Here is a 27,996-nt window from a genome sequence, read left to right on the forward strand (position 1 = left end):
ACAACCCCACCTGCTCCCCTGTACACACCCAGACACAAACACACTCAACAACCACCCTGTTGTGTTGTCAGGGGTGATCGTGACGGCCCGGCGGTTCGACAGGGAGCAGCAGAGGGAGTACTCCATCACGGTCACGGCCATCGACCGTGCCGAGGAGCCTCTGATCGGCCTCTGCCAGCTCAGCGTGCTGATCCTCGACCAGAACGACAACAGCCCCAAGTTTGAGAACCTCCGTTATGAGTGTGAGTGCCCGGCAGAGGAAGGGTCACAGTGCCTCCTATAGGGACTGGTGACTGCCACAGGAAGGGTCACAGTGCCTCCTATAGGGACTGGTGACTGCCACAGGAAGGGTCACAGTGCCTCCTATAGGGACTGGTGACTGCCACAGGAAGGGTCACAGTGCCTCCTATAGGGACTGGTGACTGCCACAGGAAGGGTCACAGTGCCTCCTATAGGGACTGGTGACTGCCACAGGAAGGGTCACAGTGCCTTTTATAAGGACTGGTGACTGCCACAGGAAGGGTCACAGTGCAAACTGGTGCTTAGGACCAGTACTCTGCAGGCAGATAAAACCCTAATTATTCTGGCACATTATCAGCTGATGTTTACTATCCACTTATCTTATATTTACACTCACGACAACCAACGTTGTTAAATGCTTTTAGTGGAAGTCCATGTACATAGCTTTGGAGGAGTTGGCTTTGATTGAATGTAGTTGTAAAATGGCTTTCACATGAAGGTGTATTGATTGGTGCATATATAACGCTCCAGAGACGGTCCTATGGGCAGGTCTGGCCTTGGGTAGACGAGGGGAGAGAGCTGCTTAGTCTGCACTCACTCTGGTGTGTAGAAAACCCCTGGAGCACGTCCTCTTCTTGCGGTTATTACAGAACCTTCCTCAACTAATCTTACAATAAAAGCCTTGAGTACAATAGTGCCTAGTACAAGCAGGAAAAACAACAATGAATCATTAGCGCCGAAGAGTGTCACACAAGGGTCTTTAATACTAAAGTGCAGGGAAGGGACACGTTTAATCTGAGGGACGGAATAACGTTGTGTTTCTGTTGAATTGCAGACTTCCTGAGGGAGGACACCATGGTGGGCACCAGCTTCTTACGAGTGGCGGCGCATGATGACGACTTTGGCAGCAACGCGGCCGTCACATACTCCATGTCCCAGGAAGAGCCGGAGTACCTGAAGGTCAACCCAGTGACCGGCTGGCTCTATGTCAACGAGCCCATCTCTCAAGTAGGTCTACTAGGCTACTGTAGAACATCACTACTGTACTAGACTAGGCTTACTGTAGAACATCACTACTGTACTAGAGTTCTGTACCAGAACTAGACTAGGCCTTCTGTGGTCTATCACTAACTGTACTAGACTAGGCCTGTGGTCCATCACTGACTGTACTAGAATCCTGTAGACAGATATCTCATCCATTAACCTTTCAACAAAGTTCTCGTTTAACCCTCCGCCCTCCCGCTCTCCCGCCCTCCCGCCCCCGCCCTCCCGCCCCGCCCCGCGCCCGCTCTCCCGCCCCCAGAGGAGCTACATCACCCGAGAGGTGGTGGCCACTGACGGGGGCGACCGCAGCACATCAGTGGAGCTGGCCGTCACCATCACCAACGTGAAGAACCAGCCGCCCCAGTGGGAGAGGGACGGCTACAGCGTGGTCCTGCCTGAGAACACCCCCAGGGACACCCCCATCGTGGTGAGCGGGAGGAGCCGCCCCACGGCAGGCTGATCCGGAGCACAGCTGCAAAAGGGGGGAGGGGGGGAGGGGTGTTCATTGTGTAAATATCCCGACTAGGGGGTCAGATGGCTGAGCGGTTAGGGAATCAGGCTATTGTTCAGAAGGTTGCCGGTTTGTTTCCCGGCTGTGGGAAATGACGTTGTGTCCTTGGGCAAGGCACTTCACCCTACTTGCCTCGGGTGGGAATGTCCCTGTACTTACTGTAAGTCGCTCTGGATAAGAGCGTCTGCTAAATGTAAATGACTACCTCAACCATACATTAGGGTGAGCCCTAACCCTCCTTCATCTTCCTGTGTTCCTGTCTGTCAGACCATCAAGGCCACCTCCCTGCTGGGCGACCCCAGGGTGACCTATAACCTGGAGGATGGCACGGTCCCGGAGACCAACATGCCCGTTCGCTTCTACCTGTCTCCCAACCGCGAGGATGGCTCCGCCTCCATCCTGGTCTCCGAGCCGCTGGACTACGAGACCACGCCCACTTTCTCCCTCCGTGTGCGGGCGCAGAACGTGGCGGCGGTTCCCCTGGCGGCCTTCACCACCGTCTACGTTAACGTCACGGGTAGGTCACCTCGTCACCGGGGGAGACAAGCCGCTGCTACAGTCACAGAGAAGGACACCGCCGTAACCCAGCAACCCCGTCATTAGGAACAACAATGTTCTCTGACCTTGTCGTTGGAGAGTGTGGGCCGAGAGCTCAAACTCTTTCATTCTTTACATTTCCTCTCTCTTCCTTTTGAAATACACCTAAGTCTTTAGAAGCAGGGATTAAAGTGATGGGTTCAAGTCTCTTTGATTTCTCGGTTTAAGCCTCTCGTATCTTCACGTCCCTCCACCCTCAGATCTCCATCCTCTCTTCCCTCCTTTCTCAGACGTAAATGACAACGTCCCCTTCTTCACCTCCTCCATCTACGAGGCGTCGGTGACCGAGGGCGCTCAGGTGGGAACTCTGGTGCTGCAGGTGTCCGCCCATGACAAGGACCTGGGGCTCAACGGACAGGTACGAGACGGCTGTGCCCGGGGCTAGAAACCCAAGCGCTAGTTAAGTCTTCATGAAAGCCATCAATACTAATACAACAGTGTATGTAGTCCTATTACAGTATGTCGTCTTTATAGTCTAATACTACACTTTGGTTCTAATGCTAAGGAAGGTGTACTGGTAGGATGTGATTATGGCTACTGCTTTGTTACAGTTTCAATCCTGTTTAACTTGACAGTTTCTTAGCGGCCTGTCTAAACTTATAATGAAAAAGTCAAAAAAATTATGTCACAGAGGGCTTCACATACGCGCATAGAACTGCCCCTCAACCAACCTAAACCCTCAAGGAATAATAAGTTCTTATTTGTTCCTTTGGAAAAAATGTCCTTGTTTGATATAGCTGGACTATTTTGGAGTACTTACTGAACGGAGTGATTCATACTGTGGGGATATTAACTACATAGAACCAGAGCCACAACAAGATATAAGCTTGTCTGGAGAGCTCTCTGTAAATAAACACATTTCTTTTGTGTGAGAGCTGACACCTGGGGTGAGATGACCCTGGGAAGCACACATGATTGATGTTATCTTCCAAAATGTTGACAATGGTTGGCCAAGTGTGAAGTCGTACCAGGGGGTTGCTGTACTTACGTAGACTTGTTAAAATCTTTTTTGTATACATTTTTGCCCCCTCAAAAATTGTGTGTGTAAAACTAAGTTTCTAAGGGTAGTTTCATAGTGTTTAAAAAAAAAAAGTTAACATTTTCAAAGAACGAAACTTCTTTTTGGAGGTGTGAAAAAAAGTATAAAAAAGGCTTTAAAATATTTTTGTAAAAGTTTACAAAAAACGATAAACTTTTTGGGGACATGACGTGAGCCCTTTTAGAAGGGTTAAAAAAGGCAAACAAAAAGGGTTAAATAGAACAAACTTCTTTGGGACAAGTTGTGTGTGTCCATATATCAGAGCCCATACTTCTTCACTTAACTTCAATGAAAAAGTGTAGTCAGAACTTTGACTAGAGTCTTTTTAAAAATGAGTATCTGTACTTGTACTTGAGTGGAGGATGTGTGTACTTTTACATTTACATTTAGTCATTTAGCAGACGCTCTTATCCAGAGCGACTTACAGTAAGTACAGGGACATTCCCCCGAGGCAAGTAGGGTGAAGTGCCTTGCCCAAGGACACAACGTCAGTTGGCATGACCGGGAATCGAACTGGCAACCTTCGGATTACTAGCCCGATTCCCTCACCGCTCAGCCATCTGACTCTACTACTTTTGCCATCTCTGTTGTATACTGTGTCCTCCGGCCCACAGATCTCCTACTCCCTGCTGAGTGACAGTAGTGGGGACCACCGCTTGTTCCGGATCCACCCCGAGCTGGGCTCCATCTACACGGAGGCCGTGTTTGACCGCGAGGCCCGAGGGTCCTACCTCCTGGAGGTCCAGTCTGAGGATGGCCGGGAGTCTGCGCGGCCGGGACGCAACAAGCAGCCCAACTCTGGTCTGAACCCACCTTGTTTTGACCACGGTCACCACCTTGACCACCTTGTTTTGACCACGGTCCCTAAATAGTTTTTGGCGCTCCAGTCTGAGTTTGACTAGCAAGGAATGAGTGCTTAGAGCAGACCACAGTTTTAAAGGAGGAAGCATGAAATACTACAATACATCATAAATGTATATTTGTGTCTGTTACTTGTACTGACAGTGACGCAGATTGAATGTGCTATGGTCTCAGCAGACACGTTTGCCATGAATGGACGCTTCGTTTACAGGTCATCTTGCAACCGTTATCACCTCTTCCATGATACACAAGCCAAAAACCTCCTGCAAATGGGCTTCCCCCTATCACAGGTGTCTGGATAATATAGTGTGTGGTTCTTAATGGAGCCAACCCTGAGCGGTGCAGCTGGTACTGCTGCTGCCTCCTGTCCCCCTGAATCTCTCTCTCTCTCTCTCTCTCTCTCTCTCTCTCTCTCTCTCTCTCTCTCTCTCTCTCTCTCTCTCTCTCTCTCTCTCTCTGTCTCTCTCTCTCTCTCTCTCTCTCTCTCTCTCTCTCTCTCTCTCTCTCTCTCTCTCTCTCTCTCTCTCTCTCTCTCTCTCTCTCTCTGTCTGTCTGTCTGTCTGTCTGTCTGTCTGTCTGTCTGTCTGTCTGCCTCTCTCTCTGTCTCTCTCTCTCTCTCTCTCTATTGAATAAGAGAGAAACGTCTCATTGCTATGTCACCCTGTTCTTCAGCCCCGTGGTTGGCTGTGGTAAGATCTGGTCCATGCGGGATCGCCCCGCTCTGTTTAAAAATAGTCTGGAGAGGCGTTACATTCCGAACTTGACTTTGAAGAGAGAATCTTAATTTGATTTATCCTGAAAGCGTGGCCAGACTTGCTGCTGCCATTGGAAACAGCCTGAGGCCTTGTGGAGGCTTGTTTTACTAATGTTGTTGTCTGTGACATTGTGCATTCGGAAGATAACATTATTCAAATTCACGTTGTTGTTGTTTTATTTCAGTGTCACGTCTTGAAAGTTTTCAGCCTGTTTAGTCCTCCAAGTGATGTAAGACAGGGTTAGTATTCAGAGGGGGGTTATGGAAGCTTCCGGAGAAGGTATTAGGGGTAGAGGGTGCTGGTTTGGAGTATAAAGCGTTCTCTCTGGGGATGTCTAAGATACTTAGCATTAGCAATGAGTCCTGGCCCTGCCTCGTATCTCTCTGAGCAGGGGGGATCAGCTCCCCAGCTCACATTACCTGTCTCTCTGCCTTAGTCTGCCTTACCCAGGAGAAACACTGAGAGAGCAGGGGTGGGAGAGCAGGGTTGGAGAGAGCAGAGGTGGGGAGAGGAGGGGTGGAGAGAGCAGAGGTGGGGAGAGGAGGGGTGGAGAGAGCAGAGGTGGAGAGAGGAGGGGTGGAGAGAGCAGAGGTGGAGAGAGGAGGGGTGGAGAGAGCAGAGGTGGAGAGAGGAGGGGTGGAGAGAGGAGGGGAGATGGAAAGAGGAAGAGAATTTGAGAGAGGAGGAGAGATGGAGAGAGGAAGGATGAGAGTAGAGAGGAGGGGAGAAAGGAGGAGAGATGGAGAGAGGAAGGATGAGAGTGGAGAGGAGGGGAGAGAGGAGGAGAGATGGAGAGAGGAAGGATGAGAGTGGAGAGGAGGGGAGAGAGGAGGAGAGATGGAGAGAGGAAAGATGAGAGTGGAGAGGAGGGGAGAGAAGAGGAGAGATGGAGAGAGGAAGGATGAGAGTGGAGAGGAGGGGAGAGAGGAGGAGAGATGGAGAGAGGAAGGATGAGAGTAGAGAGGAGGGGAGAAAGGAGGAGAGATGGAGAGAGGAAGGATGAGAGTGGAGAGGAGGGGAGAGAGGAGGAGAGATGGAGAGAGGAAGGATGAGAGTGGAGAGGAGGGGAGAGAGGAGGAGAGATGGAGAGAGGAAAGATGATAGTGGAGAGGAGGGGAGAGAAGAGGAGAGATGGAGAGAGGAAGGATGAGAGTGGAGAGGAGGGGAGAGAAGAGGAGAGATGGAGAGAGGAAGGATGAGAGTGGAGAGGAGGGGAGAGAGGAGGAGAGATGGAGAGAGGAAGGATGAGAGTGGAGAGGAGGGGAGAGAAGAGGAGAGATGGAGAGAGGAAGGATGAGAGTGGAGAGGAGGGGAGAGAAGAGGAGAGATGGAGAGAGGAAGGATGAGAGTGGAGAGGAGGGGAGAGAGGAGGAGAGATGGAGAGGAGGGGCCTCACAGCTTTTCGTTCCCCCTCATGATGTCACAGACTTTTCAGAAGGAAAACTGTTTCCTTTCTTCAGGGAAGTGAAGTGAAACCGGAGGAAAGTACATAGAAAGAGAAGTAAACACTTGTCAACTTATAAATATTTGATCATCCCTGAGGAACGATGCTTTATCTGTGCCCTGTAAGGAAGTGGGTTCCTGAACAGGGCTTGTCTGCCATGGTTGTGTGCTGTGCGTGTTACTCGGTAAACCAGTCAACAGTCTACAGCAAAATGAATAATTTATGCAATTTGGAATACCTTGTTGAGAATAATGTTTTTTCTCATTTCCATGTCAAGTGTGGCCCATTACATTGGGTTAAGTGTCTCCTTTCGACCAGGAGTATTACTCCAGAGCAACAGCTGAAACGAGGAGATGAGAGAGATGAGAACAGATGGAGAGAGGACCGGAGAACGACGGGCCAAGGGGAGGTCGACAGACGTGCTGGGCGCGTGTCCTCACAGCTCTCTGCCGTGTGTTGGCTTCCCGCAGACACGGCGTATGTGCGGGTGTTCATCAGCGACGTGAACGACAACAAGCCGGTGTTTGCCCAGCGCCTGTATGAGGTGGAGGTTGACGAGGATGCAGATGTAGGCCTGGCCGTCATCACCGTCAGCGCTAACGACGAAGATGAAGGTAAGCGAGAGACGGCAGACGCAGGAAAACACCCAAAACTTTCCCCTCGACCGAGATGTGCAAACTCCTCGTTCTAGGGGTGTTGAGGTTAAGACAGGGGAGCTCGCGAGAGGATTAAAATTTCATGAAGGCTTTGAAAACTTGAGGCAAGTTTCAGGTTTTTGCACTCCAAACTGGCCACTCTCTCTCCTCAGTGCGACGGGAGGCCAGGGAACGTTGTCAGTCAAAATGAGTTTCTCCGAAAAGCCCAAGCTAGCAACCTAAATGAGCTGTTCTTGAGGCGCTGTGTTGAAACAGTTGAATTATATAAAAGTGACTCACCAGTCAGCAATGGGCCTCTCTGGATCGAGCTTTGATGTCCTGCTGTGCTGATCACAGTGGAACACTAGCAGGCAGCTATTTGATTGTGGGCTAAGACACACCACATATGGTTACACAACGACTGACAACACTCACACACCCAGGCAGGTGGGTGGGATTTGCGTTTTAAAGCAGCTGTTCTTCTGTACGGAGCCGCCCTGAGATCCTTTCATCCACCGCGTTTAGGGATGTTAATCACGTAGGGGGTTAAGCGTGAGGGGGGGCGTGGGGGGGGGTGTGGGGCGTGGGGGGGGGGGTGGAGGGGGGGGCGTGGGTGATGGCGGCCCCCAGTCCGTGTCATGGAGGCTGGCTATCTGGGAGGATTAGCCAGATCGGTCTCGTTTAAAAACTCCATCCTTACAGGACCTGACTGCTCTAATCTGAACCCAGAGGGGAGGGGGGTGGGGGGGGTGGGGAGCAGCTCTGTCTGGCTGCTTGGTGTTAACAGCGGCGATGAGTGTATTTACATGGGATTGTAGCTCCTCTAACACCACAGTCAGATTGAGAAGGGGAGAGACTGTTATCTCCTGCATTGCCTGCTCTCTGCTCCCTTCTCCACGGTGGCACTTCTGAGAACTTTGGACGGCCGTTCTTATCTCCTCCTCGTGACCTCAGAGGGCCAGATAGTTAGTGGTCCCGTGGGGTATCTAGGGCTCTGTGGCTGTTTGCTGCGCTCAGCTCCTTCCTTTAATTAGAGCCTGATGAAGACTGGACAACCAGGGAGCAAACGGTCTCATTAGTGATATCATGAAGAGTACGGTGCTTAAAAACAAGTTCCAAACTCTTCTGGTGCTCCACAATCTGGTAATTCCCCCTCCAGTATCATCAAGTATCGGGTTCAGCACCACAGCGCGGGAATTTATTTTTCTTGTTCTTGTTGCTCAGTCACACCTTGCAGCACACAGTTCCTTCTGTTCTCATCAGTTTCAGCTTAATTCTGCTAGCACAAACTCCCCTGTGGTGTTGTGTCCTGTCACCCAGGTGCCAACGCCAAGGTGCGTTACCAGATCACGTCTGGTAACACGGGCGGTGTGTTCGACATGGAGCCGGAGGTGGGCTCCATCTTCATCTCCCAGCCGCTGGACTACGAGAAGCAGAAGCGCTACAGGCTGCTGGTGCTGGCGTCGGATGGGCGATGGGAGGACTACTCCGCCGTGGTGGTGAACGTGGTCAACAGGAACGACGAGGCGCCCGTGTTCTCCGTCAACGAGTACTACGGCTCCGTCACCGAGGAGCTGGACGGCTCGCCTGTCTTTGTACTGCAGGTATGTGTGTGTGTCGGGTCGCCTGTCTTTGTACTGCAGGTATGTGTGTGTGTCGGGTCACCTGTCTTTGTACTGCAGGTATGTGTGCAGGTATAAGGGGGTCAGATGGCTGAGCAGTTAGGGAGTCGGGCTATTAATCAGAAGGTTGCCGGTTCGATTCCCTGGCCGTGCATAATGACGTTGTGTCCTTGGGCAAGGCACTTCACCCTACTTGCTTCGGGGGGGAATGTCCCTGTACTTACTGTAAGTCGCTCTTGATAAGAGCGTCTGCTAAATTACTAAATGTAAATGTGTGTGTGTTAGTGTGATGCACGTGCGTGCACGCACACGCACTAACACGTGTGCCCACACGCACTAACACGTGTGTGCTGTGCCTCAGGTGACGGCGACAGACCCGGACAAGGACGCGGACCAGGGCGCCGTGCGCTACTCCCTTCACGGCCAGGGGGCGGAGTCCCAGTTCGTCATCAACGACATCACGGGGGAGATGTACGCCCAGCGCACCCTGGACCGCGAGGACCGTGCTGTGTGGCGTTTCGTCGTCCTGGCGACGGACGAGGAAGGGGAGGGGCTTACCGGATTCACCGACGTCATCATCAACGTGTGGGACATCAATGACAACGCCCCCGTTTTCCCCTGCGCCCCCGATAACTGCCATGGCAACGTACCGGAAAACTCCCCTCCCGGAACTGTTGTCATGGAGATGATGGCGGTTGACCTTGACGACACGGCCGTGGGCCAGAACGCCATCCTCACCTACAGAATAGCGGAGAACGCCCGCACCACCCGCGGGGACGATCTCTTCGCCATCGACGCCAGTACCGGAACCGTTTCCGTGGCGTCAGCCGGGCTGGACCGGGAGGAGGCGGAGAGTCACCGTCTGGTGGTGGAAGCGAGGGACGGGGGGGGCATGACCGGAACGGCCGTCGCCACGGTGACGGTCGGCGACCTGAACGACCACGTCCCCCGGTTCAGAGACGAGAGGTGTGGTGCCCGGGTGTCTGAGAGCAGCCAGCCGGACGCCCTGGTCCTGGAGCTGCCCGGGGTGGACGGCGACGCGGGGCTGTACGGCCTGCTGGCCTTCAGCCTGGTGGGGGGCGACCCGGAGCAGAGCTTCTACATGGTGACCCAGCGGCAGGAGCAGACAGCCCTGCTGAGGCTGAGGGAGCGTCTGGACTACGAGAGGCCGGCCCAGCGGGCCTTCAACCTCACCGTCAAGGTGGAGGACCCAGACTTCTCCAGCTTCATCCACTGCATCATCCAGCTGGCGGATGAGAACGACAACGCACCGGTGTTCTCGTCCTCGCCCCCTCCCCCGACCCTCCTGTCGGAGGACGTGGCTGTGGGAGCCAGGGTGGGCCAGGTCCAGGCCACTGACCCGGACTCGGGCCTGAACGGGAGGGTGCTTTACTCCATCGCCCCTGAGTCCGACCCTCTGCGCCAGTTCTCCGTCGACGGCGACGGGGTCGTCACGGTCGCGGGCGCGCTGGACCGCGAGGCGCTGCCCGGGTACCTGCTGGTTGTCGTGGCAACGGACCAGGGGGTTCCTCCGTTGAGTGGCAGCGCCACGGTAACGGTCAGCCTCCTGGACGTCAACGACAACGGGCCAGAGCTGGAGACGGGCTACGCCCCCCTCCTCTGGGAGAACAGCCCAGTCCCCCAGCTGGTCTGGCTGAACACCACCTCCCCCCTGCTGCACGTGAGGGACAGAGACACCCCCGAGCACGGCCCCCCCTTCTCCCTCTCCCTGCCCCCCCTCCTCCCCCCAGACTTCCACCTGCAGGACCACGGCAACGGCAGCGCCACCCTCACCGCGCTCCGCGCCTTTGACCACGAGAGGCAGACCAAGCTCCGCCTCCCCATCGTCATGATTGACAGCGGCAGTCCACCAATGACGGTCACCAACACCCTGACGGTTTTGATTGGCGATCGCAACGACAACCCCCACCTGGGTGGGGAGAAGGAGGTGTTCGTCCACGGCCGCAGGGGTGAGACCTCTTTCCTGTTGTGGCTCTGCGGTGTTTATCAACACACCTGCAGGCCTGTTCACTACTCAGCAAGTCACAATTGTTTCAACCACTTTGCCTGAGTGTTAGATTGGGTCAGACATGGTCAAGACATTCGAGGACACACAGATTATGTGTGAGGACTCGATAATGTCACACACACCCACACGCACTCATGCACACACACACACATACACTGATACACATGCAGCGCTTGTTGAGAGTACTGTGACTCACGCTGTCCGCCATTGTTTATGCAGCTGCAGGAGCCTGCCTCTTCTCCTGCACTCCCTAATAACATAATCCTCAGTGAGATAGCTAGCTAGCCCCTCCACTAAGCTCTCTGCACTCACTCTGATGTGCAGAGGGCTAAGTAAGGGAGGGCGGGAGAGAGAGGGGGAGAGAGGGGGGAGAGAACTACAGAGAGGGAGGGAGAGAGATAAAGAGGGAGAGAAAGAGACGAGGGAGAGGGAGAAAGAGGGAGAGTGAGAAAGAGATGAGGGAGAGGGAGAAAGAAGGAGAGAGAGGGAGAGAGAGAAAGAGATAACTGAGAGGGAGGGAGAGGAAGAGAGGCAGGAAGAGAGACAAACAGGGCTTGTATTCCTCCCAGACTGCAGCACTTCACAGTTGGAGATATAATAAGTCGCTGGGACACAACACAAGAGGAGATAACAGAACTCATAGCTAAAGATAAGAGTATCTATCAGTGCTTTTTCATCCATACAAAATCTGTCTGTGCTTATGCATATGTGTGTGTGTGTGTGTGTGTGTGTGTGTGTGTGTGTGCGTATCCCCTGGACAGGAATGATGCCCACCATGGACCTGGGCAAGGTGTTTGCCCCTGATCCTGATATCTGGGACAACAAGACCTACACTCTGGAGGCAGGCCTGCCCAGGTAGACTGTCCCCTCGTCTACATCCTGTTTACATGCTGTCTACATCCTGTTTACATGCTGTTTACATCCTGTTTACATGCTGTCTACATGCTGTTTACATGCTGTTTACATCCTGTTTACATGCTGTCTACATGCTGTTTACATGCTGTTTACATCCTGTTTACATGCTGTCTACATGCTGTTTACATCCTGTTTACATGCTGTCTACATGCTGTTTACATGCTGTTTACATCCTGTTTACATGCTGTTTACATCCTCTTATAGTTCATTTATCCTTCATGACAGATATGATGATTCAGGTATCATTCCTGACACCTTTCATGTGCTGGTACTAATTCAACCACCAACATCACCCAATCTCTATCCTCCTCCTGTGCTCATGTGCCAATAACAGGAATTGGCAGAGGGAGGAATTTAATCACAGCCAATCAACACTGATTGCTTTACTATGGTTCACAATCAGAATCTACTCTGCAATCAAAATATGCATATTACATACACTCCCTGACCAGTTCCCATGACCAGCATTGAAATAACCATCACTGATTTCATCAATTATGCCATTCCAGAGCAACGGTTACATAGCAACAGTGGGGCTTATTTTATCACTTTTTTTGAGAAACAGCAGGTTTTCCTCTCATTTGTCATCTTCATCATCATAGGTGTCTCTATCCATCTCTCTCTCCCTTCCTCTACTCGCTTTCCTCATTCATTTTTAATCCCCATCTCATCTCACCTCATCCTGTCTCCCTCCTCACTTTTCTCTCTTCCCTCAGTCATCTGCGACAACCTGTGAATGTCCATCGCTCCTCATCTCTCTCCTGCCTTTCTCTTTCACTCTGTCTTCCTCTCACTCTGGGCCCTCCCTCCCTCCCTTTCTTTTTTTCCTTAATTTCTCCCCCTATCTCTTGTCATCCTTCTCTCCTCCCCTCTCTCCTCCCCTCTCTCCTCCCCCTAACTCTGGTCTTGTCTCCCTCCCATTTTTTGTCTCCTGTCTTTCTGTCTCACTCTGTCTTCCCCCATCTCTGGTTTTACCTCCCTCTCCTCCTATCTCTTTTCCTCTCTCCCCCTCTCTTTCCTTTCTCTCTTTGTCTCCTCCTATCTCTGGTCCTACCTCCCTCCCTCCCCCTCTCTCTCCTTCCTCACTCTGTCTCCTCCTATCTCTCATCCTACCTCCCTCCCCCTCTCTCTCCTTCCTCACTCTGTCTCCTCCTATCTCTCGTCCTACCTCCCTCCCCCTCTCTCTCCTTCCTCACTCTGTCTCCCCCTCTCTCTCCTTCCTCACTCTGTCTCCCCCTCTCTCTCCTTCCTCACTCTGTCTCCCCCTCTCTCTTCCTTCCCTCAGGTATTTCACTGTGAACAAGACCACAGGTCAGCTGACCATGAGAGCCAACACTCCTGCTGGCAGTTATTGGCTGAAGGTCTGGGTGTCAGATGACGTGTGGCCGGACATGGTCTCCGGGGTCAAAGTTCATGTCAGAGAGCTTGAGGAACTGGCCATCCGATCCTCTGCTTCCCTGCGTCTGAGAGGTACAGTCGCTGTGGGATGTGGAGATGCAGAAGATCATGTGTTGGACATTTACATTTAGTCATTTAGCAGACGCTCTTATCCAGAGCGACTTACAGTGAGTACAGGGACATTCCCCCCGAGGCAAGTAGGGTGAAGTGCCTTGCCCAAGGACACAACGTCATTTGGCACAGCTGGGAATCGAACTGGCAACCTTCAGATTACTATCCCGATTCCCTAACTGCTCACCCACCTGACTTGGTGTTGTAGCCCTACCCTACCTGTCCAGACACGCGCACAGCTGCAATGCATTGATTTGTTTTCTGGTCTTTCATGTAGCTTTGTTATTCAAGGATCGTCTCATTGATATCCAACACCTATGGATACGAAGAAGAAGGTTCTCTCCCATTTCTTTTTGCCAAGAAATCCATTTTCAGTTTTATTACAATCTCTTATAGGTGTTCTAAAGGTCAGATCTTAACACTCTGGTTAGTCCTTGACATTTAAATTCCCATTTTGTGATCAGAGTTCAGGGCCATTAACAAGTCCTACTGATCCTTGCCACTGTGCAGAGGTTCAACCTGACCCACCTTTTCTACTGCTGTCATTGAGAAGATAGCTGAACCTCTAAACCTCATTAACACCAGTGTCCTACCCTGGAGCAACTCAACACGTCTGCTATTAAAAGAAACGGGTATAATTTGAACTAAGAGAAATGACAATCTCAGTGAAACTAACGAGAGAAGCCTTGTTAGTGATTGAAGCGACACAAGTTCGTAAATCACGCCAGAGGACCGATCGCCTCGTTATCTGCTAACGGCAGATGGCCTGGGCAGTGTGTGATTAGTCATAGCTGTCGATGATCAATGGTCTCTCTCTGCGCTGAGGGAATTCTCTTGTCTCTCCTGCATCTTGCCTCCAGGCCTTTTACACTCCTCTGCCTTGGTCAGATGCAGAGATACTTGAGGTGTTCGTGATTTGTTTTCAAAGACGGAAGGCCTCTATCGGGTGCAAGTTGATGGTTTGGATGGAACCTGTGTGTTTGACTCGGGTCTGCCGTCTGTGCCGCAGGTATCACCCCCCGAGAGTTCATGGCCCTGGTGTTGACGAGAGGGGCAGTCGGCTGGACAGGTTCCGGGACTTCCTGTCCGCTCAGCTTTCGTTCTAGTCCCAGCAGCGTGAACATCTTCAGCCTGACCGACGTGGGCACAGGGAAGCTGGACGTGCGTTTCTCCGTGTTCACAGACGTCTACCTCCGTCCGGAGAAGCTGCACGGATACCTCTCGGCCCACAAACAGAAGGTAGTGTGTCTCCGGTGTAACAGAGAGATGAACAGGTTGTTGGTGTATCTTCTGTGTAGGAGAAATGCATCTGGACTGTGCGCTGCGAGCTTTCTGGGGAGATAACTGTCGTCGCCTCGGGGAACACTCACGGTTCTATTTAGATTTTCAAACCAGATCTCAGTCCCTGCCTGTCTTCTGTCTGCATGCCTCTCTTTCTCTTCTCTCATCCGCCGTCTTCATGTCTCCTCTCTTCATGTCTCCTCTCTTCATGTCTCCTCTCTTCATGTCTCCTCTCTTCATTTCTCCTCTCTTCATGTCTCCTCTCTTCATGTCTCCTCTCTTCATGTCTCCTCTCCTCTCTTCATGTCTCCTCTCTTTCATGTCCTCTCTTCATGTCTCCTCTCCTCTCTTCATGTCTCCTCTCCTCTCTTCATGTCTCCTCTCCTCTCTTCATGTCTCCTCTCTTCATGTCCTCTCTTCATGTCTCCTCTCCTCTCTTCATGTCTCCTCTCCTCTCTTCATTTCTCCTCTCTCCATGTCTCCTCTCTTCATGTCTCCTCTCTTCATGTCTCCTCTCCTCTCTACATGTCTCTTCTGCAATCTTTCTTACAGTTTTTCTCAATTGCTAAGACACATTTCTTGAATGTGTACTGTGTTTTCTCCAAACTCTAAACACACATCTTCATACTTACACACACATCTTCATACTTACACTGTTTTGGCCCCCCCCTCCTCTCTCCGACCCCTCCTCTCTCCCAACCCTCCTCTCTCCCACCCCTCCTCTCTCCCCTCCTCCTCTCTCCCCCCCCCTCCTCTCTCCCCCCCCTCCTTTCTCCCAACCCTCCTCTCTCCCCCCCCTCCTCTCCCCCACCCCTCCTCTCTCCCCCCCTCCTCTCTCCCCCCCTCCTCTCTCCCACCCCTCCTCTCTCCCACCCCTCCTCTCTCCCACCCCTCCTCTCTCCCCCCCCTCCTCTCTCCCACCCCTCCTCTCTCCCTCCCTCTCCCCAGCTGCAGGCCATGCTGCGTGTGAATGTGTCCCAGGTACGGGTGGATGAATGTGTCAACACGGACTGCCGTGCCAAGGGAGGCTGCTCCACCCATCTGAGCGTCAGCGATGACCCCACCCTGGTGGACGCCGGCAGTGCAGCCCTGGTGTCCGTAACCATCACCCCCTCAGCCGTGTGCGGCTGCTCTGCCAGGGGGCGGAACCACCACGCCTGCTCCTCCTACCCCTCCGGTCCCTGCCTCAACGGGGGGACCTGCCTCGACACGCTGAGTGGCTACAGGTGAGCGGTTGCCACAGCAACACGAGCCCCTCCCCAGAACCAACCCGATCAACTCCCTTGCCTGATCCAACATTGACATTTGATTCGCTTAGCCGACGCTTTCGTCCGGTGTGATGGAGAAATGGTGCGTATGGAATGAGCAGCATCAGATCACGGTCCAGAAGGGCTTCGCTCTGGCAGGGTTTTGTTGGTCGGATTCGATAAATGGTTTGCATATAAGCTTCACCGAGCAATATCACCACGTTCCAGCTAGCAGACAGACATGGTGAACGATAACCTCATCTCAGGTTCCCTCTTGGACTGGACCTTTTTTACACCGTTTTCAATAAATATCAAATACATTCCATCAGTCTGTAAATAGCAGGGTCTTCCAAGGGGTCACCGTGTGGGAGTCAGATGTTGCTCTCCGTGTTGGGTCTTCAAGGGGTCACAGGTCACCGTGTGGGGAGTCAGATGCTCTCCGTGTTGGGTCTTCAAGGGGTCACAGGTCACCGTGTGGGAGTCAGATGTTGCTCTCCGTGTTGGGTCTTCAAGGGGTCACAGGTCACCGTGTGGGAGTCAGATGTTGCTCTCCGTGTTGGGTCTTCAAGGGGACACAGGTCACCGTGTGGGAGTCAGATGTTGCTCTCCGTGTTGGGTGAGGTCAGAACACTGTTGAAAAGTTGGATCGGATGATTACATGGAGATTCTGTACTAATTTGAGGCGATATTTAACCTTCCCATGTCATCCTCTCCGAGGTACCTCCGTGGTCATGAACCCTGGCAACCATGAGGCCATGGTCATGAACCCTGGCAACCATGAGGCCATGGTCGTGAACCCTGGCAACCATGAGGCCATGGTCGTGAACCCTGGCAACCATGAGGCCATGGTCATGAACCCTGGCAACCATGAGGCCATGGTCGTGAACCCTGGCAACCATGAGGCCATGGTCATGAACCCTGGCAACCATGAGGCCATGGTCATGAACCCTGGCAACCATGAGGCCATGGTCGTGAACCCTGGCAACCATGAGGCCATGGTCATGAACCCTGGCAACCATGAGGCCGTGGTCATGAACCATGGCAACCATGAGGCCATGGTCATGAACCCTGGCAACCATGAGGCCATGGTCATGAACCCTGGCAACCATGAGGCCATCGTCATGAACCCTGGCAACCATGAGGCCATGGTCATGAACCCTGGCAACCATGAGGCCATGGTCATGAACCCTGGCAACCATGAGGCCATGGTCGTGAACCCTGGCAACCATGAGGCCATGGTCATGAACCCTGGCAACCATGAGGCCATGGTCATGAACCCTGGCAACCATGAGGCCATGGTCATCCTTCTACCCGCAGACTAATAATATAGACTACAACCTTGAATGACATCTTCTGAGAAATCAATAGAGCTTTGTACATACAGTACATGATCCAGCAACCTGTCTTCCCCCACCCGCTGAGACATTGTGTAGAGCTAATTTTATAAGAAGGATTAATGGTTGGATTAAAGAAATATAGGGCAGTGGATTACAGCAACTACCCTCCTACTGCATGCTAACAACTTTCGAAAAATCCGGTTAATTCCATTTACACTAACATGTTAAGTTGGTACATGACGCACTGCAGCGCAGCCTGATCCACAGGACAACTTGCTGCAGCCTTGAGACCAATAAAGCTGTGGGGTTCTTTGTGTTGGTAATGTCAGCACCGAAACCAAGCCCTTCAGGACCGGTGAAGGAGGAAGCAATTGACCTGCCAATGGATCAACATCAATAACACTATTTTCTCAAACTTTAAAATGTATTGGGTTCTTCCAAGTGTGGACTTCCTGCTGTGCTCTACCTCAGACTGTGAGGTAACTCTGCTCTACCTCAGACTGTGAGGTAACTCTGCTCTACCTCAGAATGTGAGGTAACTCTGCTTTACCTCAGACTGTGAGGTAACTGTGCTCTACCTCAGACTGTGAGGTAACTGAGCTCATACCTCAGACCGTGAGGTAACTCTGCTCTACCTCAGACCCGTGAGGTAACCGTGCTCTACCTCAGACCGTGAGGTAACTGTGCTCTACCTCAGACCGATTAGGTAACTCTGCTCTATCTCAGAATGTGAGGTAACTCTGCTCTACCTCAGACTCTGAGGTAACTGTGCTCTACATCATACCGTGAGGTAACTGTGCTCTACCTCAGACTGTGAGGTAACTGTGCTGGCAGTCCCCCGCCACCGCCCTCAGAGCAGTCTGCGGTCACCTGGAGCTTCACGCATGTCACATGTGACACAGTGGCTGTGTGGCCTCATGTGTATGCAGTGAAATCCAATTTGCTGCCTGTCCTGTGTCGGAGGGTCTAATAGTGGATCTGAGACAGGGCCGTATCAGATGCTGTCAGTCAGATGCATGCTCTGCTGCCCCCTCCACTCAGCATACACACTGCTCTCCTGAGTCTGAGCAGCAGCACTGAATGAGGCCGTGTGTGTGTGTGTGTGGGTGGGGGGTTGTATGTGTGTGCGTGCATGTGTGTGTGTGTTGCAGAATGCCTCTCTCCCCCCTAAGCCATCTTCACTGGGTGTTTGTATCAGTATTCCTGACATGTGTAACTCGTCTGCAGAATAAACAACACTAGAAAGAGGGAGAGAGACAAGAGGGGGGGGGGGAGACAGGAGGGGGGAGAGAGACAGGAGGGGAGAGGGGGGAGAGACAGGAGGGGAGAGGGGGGAGAGACAGGAGGGGGGGGGGAGAGAGACTGGAGGGGGGGGGGAGAGAGACAGGGAGGGGAGAGACGGGAGGGGGGGAGAGAGAGACAGGAAGGGTAGAGGGGGGAGAGGCGGGAGGGGGGGAGAGAGAGACAGGAGGGGAGGGGGGGAGAGGGAGGGGGGGAGATGGGGGGGGAGTAGAGGGAGAGAGGGAAAGAGAGACAGAGAGTGGTAGAGAAAAGCGGCCCAGCACACGAAAACCATCTACAAACATCACATGAAAATAGATGGCTTTGACATTATCAGCTCCGCCTGCTTGTCTCATATGTTCCATGCGGGGGTGAGAGAGGTGGAGGGAAAGGAGGGGGGGTGGGGGGGGGTGGAGGGAAAGGAGGGGGGGGATGCGGTTTGTCATTCTGAGTTCGTCTCAGTGATTGAGCGATGTTGTTTGAAGTGGAGTCTTCTCTACTCCCACACTGCGCACGTCTCTTCGTGGACAAAGCTATAGCTTCACTGATTACTATTTACCGCGATGCCTCGACGTGCAGACCTGCAACCTGCCGTCCTGCCGTCCTTCTAATCACCCAGAGCTCCGGAGCACTTACGCTGTAATCACAGTGGGCTCACCAACACAGAGACGATGTGGAGACACTCCACACCAAGGACCCACACAGGCCTGCTGCACTGCCTACCTGGAGAGGCTGGAAGTGGGCAGGACAGACAAGCAGAAGAACTATCATTCATTATGTACTAACAGGAAATCATGTAATCAAGTAATGTGCAGAGCAGCGAGTGGAGGAGTTAGTTCCAGGGTTTGAAGGAGCTGAAAGAGACCATGTGAACTCGAGAACTGTATTTATTCTGCACCCTGATCATGAATCCATTGATGCATAATTGAATATAAAGTGCTTTGTACAATACTATGCAAGTATCCATTCTATCTACATGAAAGCTTTTGCAAGCAAGTAAGGACTTCAGGCAGTTGCTTTTATCCCTCCGAGTTTTTTTTCCGTTAGAGCAGAGACCGATCAGATTGAGCTGTCAGGTCTGTGATGTTGTACATGTTACCTTTGAGTGCTACATGTTCTATCCTTAAAAGGGATTCATAACAATCATCGCAACTTAAGCAAGATCCTACTGTCTCCTTACTGGGTTGAGCTGGAGGCCCCGTGTCATACAGAACTATGTGAAGTTCACAGTGACCCTTTGACCTTGGAAATAAAGGTACAAAGTCTCAATGAAAACTCCTTACCATCACACAGCTTTTTTCATCTCTCTTTCCTGTGTGTGTGTGTGTGTATGTGTGTGTGTGCGCCCAGGTGCCAGTGCCCGCCACTGTTCGAGGGTCCGGAATGCCAGCAGACCAGGCGGCGTTTCCTCGGTAACGGCTACGCCTGGTTTCCCTCCCATGATGCCGTGCGTGGACAGCCTGGTCTCCGTGGAGTTCCTGACGGAGGGCGAGGACGGGCTGCTGCTCTACACGGGCCCCTGGCAACCCTGTTGCCGGGAGACCCGGAGGACTACATGGCTATAGGTGGGCGGGGTCGTGGTCGCCATGGTAGCACCAACAAGGTTTAGGCTGTTTCGGTACACAGCTTTTATGCCTGTAGCTGCGTTGGTTTACTGTTCTACTGACATTAAACATCGCAGAACACCCCGTTAGCGGATCGATTGAGTTGGGGTGGTCATTTGAATTTGCTCTTATTTTAGGTTGTTCACAAGTGATACTTTGTCACGTTAAACATTGTTTTGAATCTACTGTACAAGACTTCCCTGGAGGAGACAGGGTGAGACTAGCCCAGGCTAGACGTCCTGGCTACGTGGCTATGGCAACACAGCTTCAGCCTCACCCCTCATGAACGCTGATCAGTCTAGAAGAGTCATTAACCAGATGATGGTGGCGGTGATTATGATGGTAGACCTGTGACAATTCCAAATGTCGCGGTACAATAATTGTCTCAGAAATAATTGCGATCAGCAATACAATTGTCTCTTTCAGTCAAATGTAATGCAGTCCATTTGCCATATTCAGAGTTGAAGTGATGCTGTAGTCTGGGTGACAGATCGCTGGCAGTCTAATCCCTCCCCAAATGACCTGTTGTCCAATCGTAGTTTAGCTGAAATCAGTTTGGCTTCCTGATTGTGGTGTGGTGATGATGGTGGTGAAGATGGTGTTTATGATGATAATAGTGGTGGTGGTGTCATTGCGATCGTGCGATCGTGGTGATGATGATGTTGACCTCCTCAGAGCTGATTGGTGGAAACCCCATCCTGAAGATCAACCATGGTTCTGGAACCCTTGTGATGCAGCTGCAAGCTAATGTAGCGGACCGACGCTGGCATCGGTTGGATGTTAGAAGTAACAGTAAGGTACATACTCTTTGCACACACACACACACCCTTGTGTCACCTGATGCTACCTTGTAAGGCTGGGGACAGTTTGCTCATTCCCGACAGAAGTGCTGTTTTGTACAATGGCAGGGAATCAACTCCTTAATAATATTTGACTCCAACTTTGAAATGTGCATCAACCTGCAGCCTCTCTCCTGGCTTTCAGGAAGTGCGCTTCACCTTGGACCGCTGCTCCAGCGCCATCGTCATGGAGACGGAGGGCGTGGAGACTTGGGCCATGACAGAGGACCGCTCCTCCTGTGAGGCCAGGGGAGTGACCCCCAATAAGGACAGGTGAGCCCCCCCACCCTCACCTCCACCCCCACACACCACACCCACACCCCACCCTCACCTCCACCCCCACACCCCACCCTCACCTCCACCCCCACACACCACACCCACACCCTCACCTTCACCCCCACACACCACACCCACACCCCACCTCCACCCCCACACACCACACCCACACCCCACCCTGACCTCCGCACCCCAACCCCCTGGGTGGATGAGCGACGGAGCAATGAAACACAGATACTGCTCCTCGATTCTGACCATGGAATCGCCGTTAAAACGATCAGTTCTGATCCTTGATTTTCCTGCTGTATTCTCTACGTGCACGTTGGGTAAAAGCGTCTGATCAAATGTCACGTGCCGTCTTGGTGATGTTGACGTTGTCGCGTCTCCGTCCTCAGGTTCCTGGACGGCAGCCTGGTGCTCCAGCTGGGGGGGGGTGAAGGAGAACCTGTCCTACCAGTACCCCCTGCTCCAGCACAAACACTTCACCGGCTGCATCCGCAACCTGGCTGTGGACACCCAGGTACACAGACACTCCTGTTTACTCTGCCCCCCCCCCTCCCAGCCCAGATAAGAGGCAGGGTATGCACGAGTATTGCTTCGTCCTCCTGACCTGTCTGGAAAGTTGCTTTTGGGCTGGAGTTGAATAGGAATATAGATGGAAGCTCGTAGCTTTGCTTCCAGGTCGGCTGGAGCATGCTTCAGTGGCTCCTTCCAAGTTCTTGCTTCCTCCTTTTGTCTCTCCTTCACACCTCAAGACCCCTGATCTGATGTTCACCCCAAGGCTATCAGGGAATGCACTTTCAATTATTTAATATCCATGCTGTTGATGCGTCTTCATTCTTATTTTCCTCTCCTCCTCTCTCCTCTCCCGACCTCTCCCCTTCTCTCCTCTTTTCCTCATTGCTCCCCTTCTCTCCTTTCCTCTCCTGTCTCCCCCCTTCTCTCCTCTTCTCTCCTTCCCTCCCTTTCCTCTCCCTCCCTCCCCCTTCTCTCTCTCCTCTCCTCAGCTCTACGACTTGGCTTCTCCCGCAGAGTCCTCTGGCACTGTCACAGGATGTTCTCTGACTGACGCCAGCTGCCTGAACATAGGAGTCCCCTACTGTGGCACCAGGGGGCGCTGTCTGGGCGAGTGGAGCTCCCACAGCTGCCAGTGTGAGCCGGGCTACACAGGAGCCCAGTGTGACCAAGGTACCTCTTGTCACTTCTAGATGTGTGTCTATGGGCATTGTTCCAAGGGACCGAAGGCTATGCCGCATATCCCAATGTGCAGATCAAATTGGATCTGCTTGCGCTGTGAACCGATGAATCATTCATGGTGGGAAACAGCTTTTCCACTGTGTTTGCTTCCATCTATAGATTGCCTTCACAGGGCTGTGAGCATTTCATTTAGTCCCAGTGCCAGGTCCAGTCGTAGCCCATCTCACCTGACAGGTGGATTGATTGACTGGGTGTGTTGCGTGGCCTTCTGATTGACAGAATCACCGGCGTTCTCCTTGGATGGGCGGAGTCATGTCCAGTACCAGCTGCAGTGGGCCCTGTCGGCCCGTCAGACCAGATTCCAGGCGCTGATCCGGACCCGGTCTGCGGGCGGAGTGGTCCTCAGTCTGAGGTCCCAGGAGCAGAGCGAGTTCCTGCGTCTGGAGGTGAGTGGTGAGGCAGGACCCCACACAGCCTGACTGGGAGGTGGAGGTCGGGAGGTTTGGTAGCCAGTTAACAAGCAACCGCTGGGTAGTCGCTTCCATCGGAAGGTTTTGGTAAAAAGAAAAAGGCGGTGGAGCTCTGTGGTGCTGACTCACTGCCGCACTCCTCCTCTCTGTTCCCCCTCTTCCTCCCTCTCCTCCTCCCTCTCCTCTTCCTCCCTCTCTCCTCCCTCTCCTCCTCCTCCCTCTCCTCCTCCCTCTCCTCTTCCTCCCTCTCCTCCTCCCTCTCCTCTTCCTCCCTCTCCTCTCAGCAGTCTCCTTGGCTTTGTGTGGTTATTATTCCTCAGCTGAAGGGTGTCTGTGATGAAGGCCAGATGCCTTGACGGAGTGGTTAATATTGGGGGTTGGAGACAGGAGGGTGGAGACTGAGGGGCCGTGGAGTGACTTGTGTAAGTCTCTGTGTCTGAAGGCCTTTGGCTGCTCTGAGACACTGCTGTCAGAAACTCACCACCAAGGTTATTTTAGTCCCGGTCTAACATGTCATGTTAAAAGTACCTTCATTATCAAACACTGAAATGTGAATTAGAAGCTCATCTGTTCCGCCGTGGGTGTGTCGTACCGCAAAGAAGGCCTCGTCTCCCGTCGCTGATGGCAGACGTCGTTTGGTGGTTTGATTCGGGGGCTTTGGGAAGCGGAGACGCTGGATTGACGTGTAGCTGAAGCTGACACCACTCTGCCTCTTCACCAGACAGGAAGTCTGACTTCTTCTGAGAGGGGACAGACGGAACAGACACACACTGCCACACACACACACACACACACACACACACACACACACACACACTGCCACACTGCCACACACACACTCCACACACACACACACACCCTCACACACCCTCACACACACACACACACACACACACACACACACACACACACACACACACACACACACACCCTCACACAGCTCTAACGAGGAGGAGAGATGTGACGTGCGCGAGTGACAGGCTGTCTGCAGCACCTGGGCTCTAACTGCTCTGCTGCAGGCTGTCACTCCCCGACGCTCCCTGTCCTGCTCATGCCCCTTCCCTTCTACCATCCTGCTCCTCAACCTGTCCCTCTCATACATCCAGGAGACAGGCAGGCAGGGAGACAGGCAGGCAGGCAGGCAGGCAGGCAGGCAGGCAGGCAGGCAGGGAGGGAGGGAGGGAGGGAGGGAGGGAGGGAGGGAGGGAGGGAGGGAGGGAGGGAGGGAGGGAGGGAGGGAGGGAGGGAGGGAGGGAGGGAGGGAGGGAGGGAGGGAGGGAGGGAGGGAGGGAGGGAGGGAGGGAGGAAAAAGACGAGGAAAGGGAGAGAGACCTAGGGAAAGGAAGAAATAGAAGGAGAAAGAAAGAAGAAGAGAGAGGGAGAGAGGGAGAGAGAGAGAGAGGGGGAGAGAAATAGGGTATAGTAAGTCAGAGGGTTTATAAAAGTAACAGGAAAACAGCGGAGCATGATCCCTTCACTGTTCTCTCTAGCCCTCCTCTCTCCATCCAGCCCTCCTCTCTCCATCCAGCCCTCCTCTCTCCTTCCAGCCCTCCTCTCTCCATACAGCCCTCCTCTCTCCATCCAGCACACCTCTCTCCATCCAGCCCTCCTCTCTCCATCCAGCCCTCCTCTCTCCATACAGCCCTCCTCTCTCCATACAGCCCTCCTCTCTCCATACAGCCCTCCTCTCTCCATCCTGCCCTCCTCTCTCCATACAGCCCTCCTCTCTCCATCCAGCCCACCTCTCTCCATCCAGCCCTCCTCTCTCTGGTGTGTGCTGCCTGCCGTCTGCAGGGGTGCTGCTGAACAGACCCACCCATGGCGAGCCTTCCCCTCTAGCCTGTCTCTCTCCACGAATGGGGAGGATGATGGAACTGCTCACTGAAGAAATGAGCAGACATTCACAAGGTTAGAGAGGCCTTGTGCCCCAGACGGACCCAGAGATCCGCGGATGACGTCTTTTCTTTAGAGAAGAACATTATCCCCGAATGATGATGCCCTTGAAAATAGTTTTAAGGTCGCACAGCCTACCATTAAGCCTGTCGAGCTTCGAGTCCACTTTGGGAATGAATTGTAACACGGTCTCCATATACTTCAGTTGTTTACCTTCCTCCACGGGGGATAGACAAAACTTTGTTTCAGATGTACGAGAAGTTGGATAGAAAAAAGGATGGAGATGGAGGACAAGGAGTAGTTTGTCTTCGGTGGTGAGCTCCAGTGTTCAGGCTTCCTGCTGAACAATACAGCAGTGTGGTGGTGGTGGTGGTGCAGAGGTTGGCCTTGACATTGATGTGAGCCATTGTCTTCGGTTCTCTCGAGCTGAGAACAGGAGAGAGGACGTCAGCAGGACTGCCTACATCCACTCCATTGTGTGTGTGAGTGTGTGTGCGTGTGTGATTTAGTGTGTGTGTGTGAGTTAGTGTGTGTGTGTGAGTTTGTGTGTGTGAGTGTGAGTGTGTGAGTGTGTGAGTGTGTGTGTGTGAGTGTGTGTGAGTGTGTGTGAGTGAGTGTGTGTGAGTGTGTGTGTGTGTGAGTGTGAGTGTGTGTGAGTGTGTGTGAGTGTGTGTGAGTAGTGTGCGTGAGTTAGTGTGTGTGTGTGAGTTAGTGTGTGTGTGTGAGTAGTGTGTGTGCGTGTGTGTGGGGTTGTGTGTGTGTGGGGGGGGTTGTGTGTGTGTGTGTGTGGGGGGGGGGTTAAGTCACAGAATAAACTTGGTAGCATTGTTCAGATGAACATGCTGAGGGGGCAGTAGTGAAAGCGGGTGGGACTGAATACATTAAACACTCTATTGAATTATCTCTGCCTCATTCTGTCCAATTAAGGAGTGGACATGGGCAGTCTGCAGCCTCTCCCAGGGCCAGACCAGTGTGTGTGTGTGTGTGTGTGTGTTTTCAGTTGTAGTTCTTTCAGATGTTATGCATGATATTCTTTCATTCCAGGAGACTCCAAGCCAATGATGTTTGCCGTAGCTTTCCAATATTGTCTTTCATTACTGTGTTGAGTAGATAAGTTGAAACAATAATTAAACATAATACTTTCCTGCTTGGTCTCATGAATGTAAGCTTTCAGGATGAATGCACACACACACGCGCGTGCACACACACACACGCATATCAATGTGGTCTGTGTACATTATACTTCCATGTACTACTGGGTACTGTGTATACTACTTTAGTACTGGCAGTCCTGTCTCAGGTCTATCAGGATTGACCAGCACTCAGTAATGTGTGTGTGTGTGGTGTGTGTGTGCTCCTCAGGTCTACCAGGGACTGCTGTGCGTCTTCTACAACTTGGGTGATGGAGACTACAACGTGACGCTGCCTCTCCATCGCCTTGACGACGGGGAGTGGCACCAGGTGGAGCTGGATCGCAGCGGCAGAGCGTTCACCCTGAGGCTGGACGGGGGCGGCGGGGGGCGGGAGGTCTCTGCCTCTCCAGGACGCAGCCAGGAGCTCATCATAGACCCGTCTGTGGTGATGCTGGGAAACTCCTTCCCCTCAGGACAAAACCACAGCTTCATAGGTAAGAGGGAAGGAGGGAGCGGTGACATACTTAGGCATGCATCATTTACGACTGGAGACGCAGTGATGTACTACTTGAGAGACAGTGTAGACTGACCTCGACTGATGTATTTTATATGAAGAAATGTGTCTATAACACGGTGGAAATAGGCTTGATACTCTGAGTGTGTAGATGATGAAGAGCTGTCTGTATGTGATGAAGGGGTGATTTGGTCCACCTTGTCTTGCCCAAAGGGTCACAGAGGGTCAGCACACAAATGAGGGCAAAATCCCCAGTGAGACCGAGGAGGGCTGTACTGATAGCTCAGCCTGGGGCTGTTTGTATGTGTGTGTCTGTGCAGTGTGTGTGAATGCAGTGTGTATGTGTTTGCAGAGTGCTGTTATTGCGTGCGGGCGGGTGTACATGTGTGTCCTCTACCTCCGTGTTTGCAAGGCTGTGGTTTGTATTCCTAAAGCTCTAGTCTAAGGGCTGGTGTCCTAGTTTCACATCTGCCAATGGAACCTTACTTAACCTCTTTCTGTATTTCTCTCACTCTCTCCCCCTCTCTATCTTTCTCTCTCTGTCTTTCTCTTTCACTTTTTCTTACACTCTTTCTGTCTACCTCTCTCTCTCTCTCTCTCTCTCACTTGCTCTCGTTCTCGCTCACTCGCTCACTCACTCTCTCTTTCACTCTCTCTTTCTTACTCTTTCTTTCTCCCTATCTTCCTTTCTCTCTCTCTCTCTCTCTCTCTCTCTCTCTCTCTCTCTCTCTCTCTCTCCCTCTCTCTCTCTCTCTCTCTCTCTCTCTCTCTCTCTCTCTCTCTCTCTCTCTCTCTCTCTCTCTCTCTCTCTCTCTCTCTCTCTCTCTCTCTCTCTCTCCCTCTCCCTCTCCCTCTCCCTCCCTCCATCTGTCCTCCAGGCTGTGTGAGGGACGCGAGGCTGAGTGGCAGGCCCCTGTCCCCGTCCACGCTGCTGTCTGAGGGGGTCCAGGTGGCCAGCTCCCAGGGGCTCTCCCCTGGATGCCCCTCCCGCGCCTGCAGGGACCACCAGTGCTCTCCGCCCTTCATCTGCCTGGACCTGTGGAGGCACCACGAGTGCAGGTACTGCAGTCAGTGGAGACCCGGAACGGCAGGAGAAGCTAGTGGCACCGCTTGGTGATGCAGGAAAATTATGTTACCCTTGAAACTGGACAGACACACAGGCACACACACACACACACACAGGCACACACACACAGGCACACACACAGGCACACACACACAGGCACACACACACAGGCACACACACAGGCACACACACACAGGCACACACACACAGGCACACACACAGGCACACACACAGGCACACACATTTCTGGGTCAGACCTCCGCTGAGAGGCCTGTGTAGTCTGACCAGTCCTCCATCAGGGAGAAAGGCAGAGGAAAATAACAAAACAGAGACAAGAAAAAATTGTATGAAAGCCTATCAGAGAGAAATGGTGTATTACGTAAATGATGATTCATTGTAGGCAGAAACACAGTAAGAGAAATAGAGTAGAGAGAGCGAGGGACACAGAGAGACAGAGAGACAGAGACACAGAGAGACACAGAGACAGAGAGACACAGAGAGAGAGACACACAGAGAGAGAGTGTGAGTGTCAGTTTGGTGAATGTTGCTCATTTTGATCCTTCTCTCCTAAAACAGCCACAGAGCTGCTGTGGCTGCGATGACAAACATTTAGTTACACCGTACACTTCTACTCTGTCTGTCTTCCCTCCTTCTCCT

General features: G+C 52.6%; 1 protein-coding gene across 1 annotated transcript in view; it reads left to right on the top strand.

Moving 5' to 3' along the window:
* LOC136941624 (neural-cadherin-like) overlaps nt 1-27,996 on the top strand; it is a 45,433-nt gene that overhangs the window by 12,444 nt on the left and 4,993 nt on the right. The window contains 25 exon segments of the mRNA XM_067234159.1: nt 72-242; nt 1,076-1,248; nt 1,544-1,711; nt 2,063-2,312; nt 2,623-2,750; nt 4,046-4,232; nt 6,962-7,105; nt 8,447-8,730; nt 9,110-10,718; nt 11,539-11,632; nt 12,978-13,180; nt 14,228-14,304; nt 14,306-14,440; nt 15,431-15,708; nt 19,698-19,776; nt 19,778-19,856; nt 19,859-19,912; nt 20,627-20,748; nt 20,936-21,063; nt 21,462-21,492; nt 21,494-21,586; nt 22,074-22,254; nt 22,543-22,709; nt 25,989-26,253; nt 27,152-27,332. Of these exon segments, the coding sequence (XP_067090260.1) occupies nt 72-242; nt 1,076-1,248; nt 1,544-1,711; nt 2,063-2,312; nt 2,623-2,750; nt 4,046-4,232; nt 6,962-7,105; nt 8,447-8,730; nt 9,110-10,718; nt 11,539-11,632; nt 12,978-13,180; nt 14,228-14,304; nt 14,306-14,440; nt 15,431-15,708; nt 19,698-19,776; nt 19,778-19,856; nt 19,859-19,912; nt 20,627-20,748; nt 20,936-21,063; nt 21,462-21,492; nt 21,494-21,586; nt 22,074-22,254; nt 22,543-22,709; nt 25,989-26,253; nt 27,152-27,332 (5,281 nt within the window).

This window comes from Osmerus mordax, chromosome 4, assembly GCF_038355195.1.
Source record: "Osmerus mordax isolate fOsmMor3 chromosome 4, fOsmMor3.pri, whole genome shotgun sequence".
In the NCBI taxonomy this organism is placed as follows: Eukaryota; Metazoa; Chordata; class Actinopteri; order Osmeriformes; family Osmeridae; genus Osmerus; species Osmerus mordax.